Genomic DNA, 12,949 nt, shown 5'->3' with positions numbered 1-12,949 from the left:
AGTATTTGATAGTAAAGAATTCAAATAATGTATATAAAAAATGACAAAATTAAATTATTACACAATAAATATTTTTATTTAGAAAGAAGATATGTATTTCTTAATATATATATATTAGATTAACAAAAACTAAAGAGATTAACAAAAAAAAAGAGAACTATCTATAATAAGACCAAGATTCTTTGCTTGCCTCGACAATACTTATGTTTTTGTTTCCTCATACTATGATTTGTTTTTTGAAGAGTTTAATTTTATGTTATGATTTAATCCAAAGATCTTTAATATTTTTTAGATCCTATATTAGAAAATTTTGATTTGAATACTCATTGGTGTATAGAGTTGCGAATCATCGGCATATTATTGTAGTTTGGCATGTTTAACCACCTGGTACATATCAGAAACATAATATATGTTTCTGATAATGAAAATGAAATTTCTGAAAACAATAGGTTGGAAATCATTGAGCCTTGAGGAACGGCATAGAAAATTTGTTGAATTTCTGAGTGGGTAATACCTTCTTCTCTGTTTACAGCCACCTTATGCTCGTCTGACAAAATAGCATTGGAAAAACTTTAGCAGCATTAACTGTCAGCATTAACTGATAAGCCAAAATATTGCAGCTTTCCTAATAATAAGCCTTTAATTCCAACAGGCAACCTGCCCAATAACAGGAAACAGTTGCAAAACAATGAAAAATATAGAAAAAAAAAACAAACCTAAAAGAATGAAAAAAATGAAAATAATAGATTATTATATTAGATAAGAATAGATTATGGTTTATAGTGTTCAATATCTTTGTAAAATCAAGCAATGCCATACAAGTGCAACATTTACATTACACATTACATTGAACTTCATAAGCCTTATGAGTCTTTATTTCATTTCTCAATCGACTGCATACAAGTTTTCTTCGGATTTTACGAAAAATCTTGTTTCAAGGTAAGTTTCATTCATTGCCAAATAATGTGGGTTTTATGATTTTATATATTATGATTTACTTTGAAAAGTTTTGTACTTCCAGGTAGCTTTTTGGATAAAATTACTAATAAAATCTTCAGGATTATATAAAATTGTTAAAAAAAAAAATCAATATGCCATTTTATCTACAAATATGCACCCATAATTAAGATATAAATAAAAAATTAACCATCCAGTGAACATGTTAAATTATAATGCTAGGAACTTTAAATTTCAATTTTAATAGCCTGCTTACCATCGGTCGTGGTGGTCCTTGAGGCCCAGGTGGAGGTCCACCAGGTCTCATTGGACCCATGTTGGGTCCTGGTCCATTTGGTCTTGGAGGGCCATTCCACTGGGGTTGTCCCTGGAACCTGGGTGGTGCTTGTTGCATATTTGGGGGACCATTGTAGCCAGGTGGGCCTTGCATTCTTGGACCTCCTAATAAAAATAATAAATGAAATATAAAATAAAAGTTGAAGTGATTGCAATATTACTATAATAATCTTATTAATAAGAAATAGTAAAGTACTTAGAAATAAGAAAAGTATTGCAGCAAAATAGTGTATATTGAGTATTGAATTAATATGATAATGGTATAATAATTACCAACTTGGATAATTATTAGTCATTGTTTTCTCTTCTGTTTTTGTTCTTTATTCTTATGTATAATTTTATATTTACATATAGAAATGTAATCTGTAGGAATCTGGTTCCTGCATCTGTAATTGGTTGTAAACCTATGTTCATCAAATTAATAAATAAATTACCGGGCATGCCAGGTGGACCCATAGGTGGTCCTCTCATAGGACCTTGATTCATGGGCATTCTGTTTTGAAAATTTTGCATCGGACCCTGATGGTTCTGGTTGCCAGGATGAGGAGGCCGTGAATTTTGGTTATTGGTAGGCGATGGGCGCGTTTTTGATTGGGCCTCAAAGTTGGATAAAGCCTGTTTGGTGGTGGGTGTAACATGTGGGTTTTGTCCATTAAGCTCTTTCTTGGGCAAAAGTTCCAGGCATTTTCGCATACTAGTTTCAGAGCCCAGAGAAATGACGCAAAACCCTTTGGATTGTCCATTGGGTCTGTGCTCGAAAAATTTAACTTCATGGAAGTCATTGACCCCAATGCTATGCACAGCATTTGCAATATCTTGATCTGTAGTCCACTAAAAATGTACTGTTTATTAAACAAATTATCATAATTGGTGCTATTTGTTTATAATTTTATTAATACAATTGGGTCATTTTGTTCTCTTTATGGGGGAAATATGGTTCTTACATAGAACTTGAAATAGTGAAAGCATTTCATTTTATTTTATTGACAATTTGTAATTTGTTCTGTTTTGGTAGCAAAAGAAATTGTAAATTATAATGTGAGAATAAGATGATAGATGCTTTCAGGTATTGCATATTATAGATCTTATTTTTAAGATAAATTATGATTTAGATCTTTAACAAGAAAAATATCGTTAATAGCTAATGTGTGTTAAAGAATAGAACCAAAGTGGTGGTATAAGGAAAAAATCTATATTTTTAACAGGTTTTTGTTCATTATTTTTTCTTGAACAAAAATGACTTCAAAATTTAAGTAAGTGGATTATGCAGCAAACCATTGACAAAGTAAGTCTTCTCTGTCAAAATGTTCTTATCAATATATCTTATAATTCAAAAAGAAATAATGCATCATCTGACTTCAAATTTTAGTCTTAGTGGATAGAATAAAACAATATTTTATTTAAAAAAATAGGCGGTGATTTAAATCTTTTAATTAACCAGGGTTAGAAAAAATTATATTTTTTTTAGAAATATAAAAAATATATTTTTTTTTATTTTTTTCTTACAATACAGTACTTTTATGGAAATTCAGTTTGATTTTTTTCTTAATGTTGATTTCAAACTTGATTTTGAGCACAACCTTTAAATCAGGTTTGAAATCAAGAATAGACAAGAACTCAAGTCAAAAAAATATGAATCACAGTTCCTCTTTTTTACCTATTTCCTGTAATTAAGCTTATTAGTCATAAGCCATAGCTTCTTAATTTATTAATATTATTTCTAAAAACACTGAAAAGGAGTGGTCCATGGTGTGAACCCTGGGGAACCCCAGATGGGACATAAATTACCCTAGAGAAAAAATTTGATTGAAAAATTTATTTGATTTTTTTTTTAATTCCAATGTTCTAGTATTTGTGCATGATGTTAAACTTTTTAGAAGTATTAAGTCTTTCAATCATGCTGCTCTTCTACAAGAGAATCTTCAATCATTTTTCAATTGGTGTTTTTTTAAGACAAAGAAAACCTATATGTTGTATTTACTCCATAAATACTATTCCAATTGGCCCTAAAATAGAACTTTTGGACTTATCTGGATAGACTCAAAATTATCCACAGCCACATCAATCATGTAACAAATCAGACAATAAAGGTGCTTGGTTTCATTAAGAGGCCAAGTGTTGGCATGTCTATGTTTATTCAGAATGCTTTATTAATAACTTGCTACACCAATTTTGGGGCATGGATCAGTTGTTTGGTTCCACATTTCTGAGAATTGCTTCATTTAAAAATAGATATCACACAGATGATTATAACTATTAGTGGTAGGTTAGTCTACACAATAGAGTCAAGAAGAATTTGTCTACATTTATCTTTTCTACATGAAGTAATAAATGCTGGTAGACTGTCCTCAATTCAATTCCTTCTTGAAATATCAGACAATCTGAAACCTTTGTAATTTCACCACATTAACTATGGCTTAAAGATGGCTAGGACTAAATCTGTTTGATCGCTTTACTAAATGTAACTTGTTTTATAATTACAATGTAAATGGATTTTGTTAAAAAATAAATAAATAAATATCTTAGAGAAGTGGGTATATATTGTAGCCACCTGAGAACCACTCACCAGGACAGTGAAATCCATATGAGTAAGGGAGGTTTACTTGGTAGATCTACAAGATCTAAATCCAAATTGTTGTTGGGCATCTCTCTCTCAATCATTTCGAGCGACTTCGGTACAGTAAACACGTAAAATGTTGTGCTCCGTAAAACACAAAAATTTAAGTGGTCAAACTAAACTTAAGTATTTTTGATTGGTGTTACTGGATATTGAATGAAGTGTTTTAAGAGAAGTGACGGATTAGATGTTCATTGAAGGCATACCGTAGCTAAAAACATAAAAAGCTTTATAATAAACAATAATTTATCTGGTGTTGCTGGACTAAGTCACTGAATTCCGCAGGAAAAAAACTGCGATTCTAACGTGGCCAGATACATACGTTGTCGAGGCTGTGCAGGAAACAGAATTGTACTATGATTTGTACAATTAGCGAATTTGGTTATTTGAGATATTACAAATAGCAGTAAGATGGAGTGCACTGTTTGCCTGGAGGTGGGCGGAAGAAGGAACCCCCTTTTTTCATGTGATATATGCAAGAAAAAATACTGTAAACAATGCAGTCATCTATCACAGGCTGAAACTTCGATTCTAGAATTAAAAGAACATCGAATATTGAGATTTTATTGTGAAAAATGTCTACAATTCGAGACGCACACTCTACTTCAAAACTCAATAGAAGACAAAATAAAAATTATTGAATCCAAAGATGAAATAATAACGTTACTTAAACAAAAACTAACGGAGTCCGAATCATCACGTATACCAATAACAACATCATCATATAGTCAAATAGCACAAACTGAAATAAAAAAATCACCAAAAATAAACATAAATCTTCCCGGAATCATTATTAAACCAAAGCAAAAACAAACTGCCGAAAAAACTGAAAAGGATATAAAGGAAGCTATAGCTCCAAAAGATCTTCGAATTGCCGTAAAAAATACTAAAAAAATAAAAGATAGTAGTATTCTTATTCAATGCTGCAATAAGGAACATGTTGACATTCTAAAAAAAGAAGCAGAATCCAAATTAAAGAACTATGAAGTACAAGTAACAAAATTAAGGCTACCGAGGTTCAAAATAATAGGATGTACCACCAATCTTAGCGAAAAGGAGATAGAGAACTCTATAAGAAAGCAAAACAATTTTATCACCGAGCAAAATAAACTTAAAATAACATATAATAAAAAAGCTAGAAATGACAAAGGTAAATCCATAGTTTTTGGTGAATGTGACCCCATTTTATTTAGTAAACTGATATATGAAAAGAAAATTTTCTTTGGTTGGCAAAGGTATCCAGTATACGAGGATTTGAGTATACAGCGATGTTTTAAGTGTCAACAATTTTACCACAAAATTGAAAATTGTCCTAATGAAGCTGTATGTGAATTTTGCTCCAACAAACATGATGTATCTGAATGTCCGAAATTACAAAAAAAATGCGTCAACTGCATTTCAGCAAACATGAAATACAAAAGTAATTACAACACAGTTCATGAAGCAAACAACCCAGAATGTCCATCTTATCAGTACCAGTTGAATCTTCTGCGAACGAAAATAGATTATCATGGGTAATCTTAATGGTATGTGAACAACCTGAAATAGTACTATTACAAAACCTAGAAGTTCTGGATAATGTATTGCATCAGGAGACTGTCGACAGTGAATCAATTACAAGTAAAATTAATCTCAATAATATTTTTTTTAATATTTTACATTTTAATATTAGATCTATACATAAGAATTTTAATGAACTAGTAGCATACTTGCAAGCTTATGAGTTAAATTTTAGCGATATAATTGTTTTGGGAGAATCTTTTGAAAGTTATGACAATCAATATAATATTGACGGCTATAAGATGTTTTATAATGGAGCAAAATATAATAGAAATGATGGTGTTGTCATTTTTGTAAAATCCGATATAACTTTTGATATTAATCACGTTTTACTTAAAAATTCAAATGTTACACTGAGTCAGATCAATCTAAAAAAAGATGCCACTACTATCAGCGTGATTTGCACTTACAGAACCCCTAATACAGATAAACGCCTTTTTTTGAATGACCTTGGAATTTATTTACAAGAATGTAAAAAAAGTGAATTTAATATTTTTTTGGGTGATATTAACATAAATATTTTAAACAAGGATGATGACTGCGTAAACTCATATCTTTCCCTTTTAAATCACTTCGGCTTTTTATCATGTGTAAACTCTCCGACAAGAATTACCCCAGAAACAAGTACATGTCTTGATCACATTTTCTTTAACAAAAAAAATAATAATACGATGCAGGTCAACTCATATTTACTACATGCTGATGTGACAGATCACTATCCCGTTATGTTAAACATATCTAAAAAAAATTTTAATTGCAATAAAAATAAACATATAATTAAAAAAATAAATAGACTAAATGAACAAATTTTCTATAATCTTTTACAAGAAGAAAGCTGGAACACTGTCCTATCTGAAACGGATTCAGCCAGAGCAACAGATAGTTTTTATAAAATTTTAGTAACCTATCGCGACCAGGCCAGTTACACAAAGACGATTCACATAAAAGAATATGAAAAACGTAAACCTTGGATAACCAATGGTATAATAACCAGTATAAAGAATCAATCAATCAATCAATCAATGCTTTATTATCATAAAATTTAAAATTTTGTTGACAAAGCTATTATTTAAATAAATCATACAAACAAAATATACACAAAGACAAAACAAAAAATACAAATATATAAAAATAAAAAATACAACAAAACATACAAAAAACTTAACAATTTTATAAATTGTTTAGGTCACATTTCCTTAAAATCTATAAAATATATATACATTCACTTGTATACAAAGTCGGCAAAAGGCAGTTGTTTACAAAAACATTATTAGCAAACTACTAATTTGTTTATATAATATACATAGAAAAGTTATATGTTTATATAATATATATAGAAAAGAGACAAAATGAAAAAACTACTTTTGCAAACTTTTAATGAAAATGATAATCTGATTTACAAAAATTATAGAAATAACCTAAATAAACTAATAAATAAAACTAAACACACATATTATAAAACGGAAATTGAAAATGCTGGCAGTAATCTTAAAAGAGTTTACAAATTAATAACAGAAGCGACTAATGGTCAGTCAAAAATTAAAAAAAACATACTTCCCATTGTAAATAATAAAACTAACATCCCCTTTACGAATATCAAGAGTTTGGCCGATTATTGTAACAATTACTTTACTAACATTGGACTGGAAATGTATAACAAAATTAAAACTAGCCAGAATGAAATAGATGTAAATACAGCCTTGTTGAATTCATTTTATTTAAGTCCAGTTGATAATAATGATATAATTAAACAGATTAACAATCTTAAGAACAATAGCTCTCCAGGGATAGATAACTTTACCTCTTCTTTAATAAAAAAGACACATTTATTTTTAGTTCGCCCCCTCGCCCATATTATTAATTTAATATTCACTACGGGAAAAGTCCCAGAACAATTTTAAATTTCAATTGTGTCACCTATTTTTAAATCCGGAGAAAAAAGTAATATAAATAATTATCGACCAATCAGTGTAATAAATAATTTTGCTAAAGTTTTTGAGAAGTGCCTGAAAGATAGGTTAATGACATTTTTGCAAAGTAAAGACTTAATATCGAAACGACAATACGGTTTTCTTAGTGGGTCAAGTACAACAGATGCCCTATATCAACTTACTAAACAAATAACAGATAAACTGGAAAAGAACAAGAAATGTATTACAGTATTCCTGGATTTGGCAAAGGCCTTTGATACTGTGCCCTATGATCTTCTCTTGGATGTTTTATCTTCAAATGGAGTTAGGGGCCCAGTATTGGAGGTTTTTCAAAGTTATTTAACTGGAAGGCAGCAATATTTAAAAATTGAGGATACATTAAGTGAACCATTAGAAATAAAAATAGGAATACCTCAGGGAACCGTGTTAGGACCTTTACTGTTCATTACATATATTAACTCACTAACAGAATTAAAAATTAAAGATGGTGCTGTTATATCATACGCAGATGATACGGCAATAATTTTCTCTGGAACAACATGGGAAAATGTGAAAGACAGTGCAATAATCGGAATATGTAAGATAAAAGACTAGCTAGACACTTTTAAATTATCACTTAACATATCAAAAACTCACTATATTGCATTTTCATTAACTGAAGCAAACCGCCCATCATTTAATTCTCTTGATATAGAAAACAATACAGAACAGGATAATATTATTAAAGAAGTTTACTTCACTAAATATTTGGGTGTTACTATTGATAAGCATCTAAAATGGAATCACCACATTTTAAATCTAACCAAAAATATTCGAAAACTCTTACACAAATTTTACATTCTAAAACAAATCTTAAGCCGGAAATTGTTGGTTGCAGTTTATAGGGCATTGGTTGAGTCATTGATTAGATACGGTATTGTTGCATGGGGTGGACTGTACCAAACTTCTTTGAAACCCTTAAATGTGGTACAAAATTATATTTTAAAAATCATGTTTGGGAAAAATAAACTATATTCAACCAATTTATTGTACTCATGTGATATATTTGATGTCCGATCACTTTATGTTTTGGAAGTTTGTTGCTTTGTTCATAAAAATCCTGAACTGAATATTGCTGTAACACATACCTTTAATACTCGCAATAAGATGAATGAACACTTAAAAACTCCCAAAAGTAATACAAATTTAAATAAGCGTTTTATAAATTATTTTGCACCAAAAATATTTAATTTAGTTCCAAAAGATATAAGAAAAATAGCGAATAAAAAAAAATTTAAGAAATCTTGCAGACATTATATTTATACAAATAATAAAAAAGTTAAAGAACTATTTAACAGCAGTTAAAATTATAAATTGGAATTTATATAGGTTAGGTTTAAGTAACCGAATATGTAGTTTAGGTCTTAAGTGAATATAAATTAGCATCAGATGGATTTATTGATATTTTGTAATATAAAAAATCTTGTTAACAGGCTCATTCAGGTTTTAAGTTACCTAGGTGCCTATGAGTATGTTCCTACATTCCTACATTCATGTAATTTATATTATTATGTATTGATGTATGAATAAATTAAATAAAAATTAAATTAAATTAAAATCTTTGCCAGTCTCTGGTTGCATCCGACAAGGTACTGGATTAACCAGGATTTGAAGGTGGAATCTTGGTCAAATAGATTCTTCCTAGAATTTCTAACCTGATTTTGTATTTTTTGCATCTTAGTTTTTGTAAATTTGTTGTTGCTCAATTTGCATTTTGATTTTTTGCAGATGTTTTAATTTCGTAAGTTTATTTTTATGGTCAAGTGGGAATAGTAAAAGGATAACATAAAACTTTAATACAAATTTTTTTTAAATTTCGTTTGTTTATAGGTACCAACTATAAAAGCCACAAACTGATTGCAACAAAAATTGAGACCCTTACAATGATTTTTAGTTTTCTTAAAACATCAAAATAGTGGCCACCTTTTTAGCATTTTCCATAGTTGGTCTGATTTGCTTTGAACAATTTAAAAATATAAACATAAACACAAATTGATATTAAAACTGCCAACTGTCAACCAAATTCTAAGAAAATTGTCAGAAGCTTTTCTGAATGTTTAAGTAACCAAATGGCAACCTGAGATCTACCTAAAAATTTTTGATTAACCGGTGAATTAATGGTGAATTCTGAAAAGTGCCTGTCATCTCTACACCATAGGTGTTGCAGAAAACCTGGAATGCAGATGATATTGGGAGGAGAATGAAACTGAACCAAAGTAAATGACTGAAATATTGCCTTATAGACAAATACCTAATTAAAAAGTCCACAATGCTGATCTTTTGCATAATTTTTTTAATATTTATTTAATATGCTATAATTTACTGACCATAATAAGACCACACCTACAGAGCATATTTAAAAACTAATCTACTATATGTAAATAGAAGAGGATGAGAAATGTAAGAAAAATATTGTGAGTATTTTTCAATAAAGCCAAATGCAGTAAGAAGTAACACATAAGACATAAGCTCCATGGGTAAGGATCATGTGAATTCATAATATAAAAACATTGTGAACATTGATGATCACTTATGATTCTGTAACAAGTATGATGCAAGAAATAAAATTGAACCATTTCATGAGTCTTACTTCTTTCTGCAAAATATGAATAGCTCCATTTCAATTTATTTATTTATTAGTAAAATTAATAAATTAGTAGTTTATTTTCCTTGCATCATACATGTTACTTCTTATGAATTTATGAACCAGGCTTAAGGCTTTTATTATTTCCCATGAAAATGATTGTCAAAAAGTAGTCCTTGAAATCTTTAGTCTCAAATGACACATTGTCAAGTGAATAATTTGATTTAGATGTTGCTTTTGCATTGCACTGATCAAAAAAAAAAACTATACTAAATAATGCAAACTTAACACTTACCCAAGTAAGATTTCCAACATATAACTGATGCCTCCTCCCTGAAGTATTATGAGTTACAGTAGGCACTACAGTACCATTTGTACTTTCAGAAGCATCAAATTTTGTATCATTACTCTCAGAATTGTTTCCAGTGGCTGTGGCGATAACGTCATCATACAAATCCACATTTTCTCCCGTATATTCATCCTTGAATTAAACAGCATTTTTTTAATCAATAAACACAAGAGATCATTCCATGTTGTGTGGACGCCGTTATAAACCGGCATGTTTTAGATTGAAAAAAACTGATGTAGGAGTATTAATTTATAACGCGTATATAAAGAGGGGTTTAGGATAATGTATCAACTCTTTTTAATGAGTATATTGTACTTACTTGAGCAAAATCTTGATCAATATCATCAGCGTAAAGATCTATATCGTTTTCCGCCATTTTTACACTGTTAGACCCGATACTCGATAGTAGCGGCGCGACGGTTGTAATACGCATGCGTTAGCGGAATAACTGAGTTGACAGCTGGAAAATCCGCTACGCCATAGATAAGGGTTTATATAAAGTTATGCGCTACGCTTTAGGCCTAAATAGCGGAACGACGCAACTCTCTCTTTATTCTATTATCTTATTTTTTTTTAATATTTCTTAATAAAATGTTTATTTATTTATTGCATTTAATATTTTTTTAATGTTTAAACTTGTCACTAGCTACAAATTTTCTCACAAGGTTATACACGTCATACTTCCTTAGGCGCTTACTCACGCCCGCAAGTGGTATAATTCTACACCGTATGTTTTTATTGTTGTCCTGGTCACTTTGTTATCTGTCATTAGGGAAACGGAAATGCTTTAATAAAAGAGGGAAATTTGAATACTAAACGTGGCGGAAATTTGAGTTTAATGTGTCTATATTGCGTATATACAAAATGTCGGTGTTAAGCATAGTCAAAATTCTTTACATACATATCCAAATTATAAAATCGTCATTGCATTCAGAAAAAATTATCTGTTACAACATAACATAGCAACGGACTGGAAAATCTCTATTTAAAGTCCTATTTTTAAAACTGGAAATAAGCAACAAGTAGACCTGCTATATCCGTAAATAAATAAGAATTTTGCAAACATTTTCGAAAAATGCATAAATCAAAGATTAGTTAGTGTTTTAAATACTTACCATTTACTTTATGAGAAACAAAATGGCTTCGGAAGCCAAAGGAATACAGAGTATGCAATTTTGGAACTAGTAAATAACATTACTTTCAATTATTAAAATAAATAAAACAATTTTTTATAGAACTGCAGTTTTAAAATAGACCTCTGAATTTAATAAAAAACTATCGAAAAAAATAGAAATTAGGCTGGAAAAATGAAACAATAAAAAGTACATTTAAAACAATATAGAATGTGGTATAACATATAATATAAGATAAGGTGCTGGGGCCCATATCCTTTCTACCTTTCTGCTCTAAACAATAATACAATGTATAAGTAATACTGGTAGCGTTTGTTAAAACTATAGTACTCGTACGCATAAACTTGGGAAGAAAGTTATCAGAGAGATAGGTCTTATTAGCGTTTACAGTCAGTCGGAAAAAAAATCATAATATATAATGTCTGATCAACCCTACAACGACCATAATCAAATTCATTTGAAGAATTGCGGTAATGTACGTGACTGTATATGACTCCAAAGAAATATTTCGTAATAATACCGCTTAATACTTTGGCTTGAATAAACATATAAATTGGGACGAATACGTTAATTTTAAATAAGTGAATTAAATAAGAAAATTATAAATCTATTTTATAAATTTTTTCATCAAATACGTAAAATTCCCAAATAATTTTATACAGATCCTTGGTGAGATATTGTATTATTATTTTAGGCAGATTATATAATTCTAATCCAAGAAAACTTTCTACTTGTCAAAATGCCGTTCTAAAAATGCTGTTGAACAATAAGGACTCTATATAGAAGTTCTATACGAACAATATTTTAAGTATAAGAAGTTTATATGTCAACTGATATTAAATAATAATTTAAAAATGGATCATATTCATGTATCAGAAAATCATAACCATTTAACCAGATTTGCTCTTCAAGAACATATCATAGTTCTATTTACGTCGACTTCTTCCTGCCAACTGATTTATCTCTTATCTTGGGTCCTAATTTTTAACAACAAAGAATAATTAAACGAAATTCAAATGCACTATTTAAGATTGGACGTTTAATACCCTAAACGAGCAAGTCTTAAAAGAACCTTTTAACGCTGAAGCAGTATACCTTTTATCTTTAAGTTTTGAAATCGTTACTATAATTTGATTTTATAACTAACTTATTAAATTAGGTTAGGTATATTAAAAAGTTATATTTAAATTTATATATATTGTATTTAAATTATGCCCATGTGAGTTTTATAAAAATATAGTCCACGAATTTCATAAAAATGTTTATTTTGTATCTAAACTATTTATTAAATAAATTCAATTGAACTGAATTGAAAAAAAAATTGATCGTCTTACATTTATGGGAAATTTTGGAACCGAAATAGAAGAAAAAACGACTTATTAAGGGGAAAAAATAATTGATGACAGCTATAAGAGCCTTGGCTAGGTAATTACTTTTGGAAGT

The 12,949-nt window shown here is 29.4% G+C and overlaps 2 protein-coding genes across 2 annotated transcripts in view; one reads left to right on the top strand and one right to left on the bottom strand.

The window, feature by feature from the left end:
• The window catches only part of LOC126737283 (cleavage and polyadenylation specificity factor subunit 6), a 30,219-nt gene extending 19,368 nt beyond the window's left edge, over positions 1-10,851 (bottom strand). The window contains exons 1-4 of the mRNA XM_050442111.1: positions 10,693-10,851; positions 10,320-10,505; positions 1,728-2,124; positions 1,214-1,398 (exon numbers count right to left, since the gene is read on the bottom strand). Coding sequence (XP_050298068.1) covers positions 1,214-1,398; positions 1,728-2,124; positions 10,320-10,505; positions 10,693-10,806 — 882 coding nt within the window. The 5' untranslated portion in view covers positions 10,807-10,851. The remainder of the gene's footprint in view (positions 1-1,213; positions 1,399-1,727; positions 2,125-10,319; positions 10,506-10,692) is intronic.
• On the top strand, positions 3,869-6,565 carry LOC126737284 (uncharacterized). The gene is made up of 2 exons (XM_050442112.1): positions 3,869-4,333; positions 4,427-6,565. The coding sequence occupies exons 1-2, from the start codon at positions 4,322-4,324 to the stop codon at positions 5,426-5,428; spliced, it is 1,014 nt and encodes a 337-aa protein (XP_050298069.1). The 5' UTR covers positions 3,869-4,321; the 3' UTR covers positions 5,429-6,565.
• Positions 10,852-12,949: the final 2,098 nt, after the last annotated feature.

This window comes from Anthonomus grandis, chromosome 6, assembly GCF_022605725.1.
Source record: "Anthonomus grandis grandis chromosome 6, icAntGran1.3, whole genome shotgun sequence".
NCBI classification, from domain to species: Eukaryota; Metazoa; Arthropoda; class Insecta; order Coleoptera; family Curculionidae; genus Anthonomus; species Anthonomus grandis.
The sequence above is the reverse complement of the archived record's forward strand: the minus strand, read 5'-3'. Positions and strand labels throughout refer to the sequence as shown.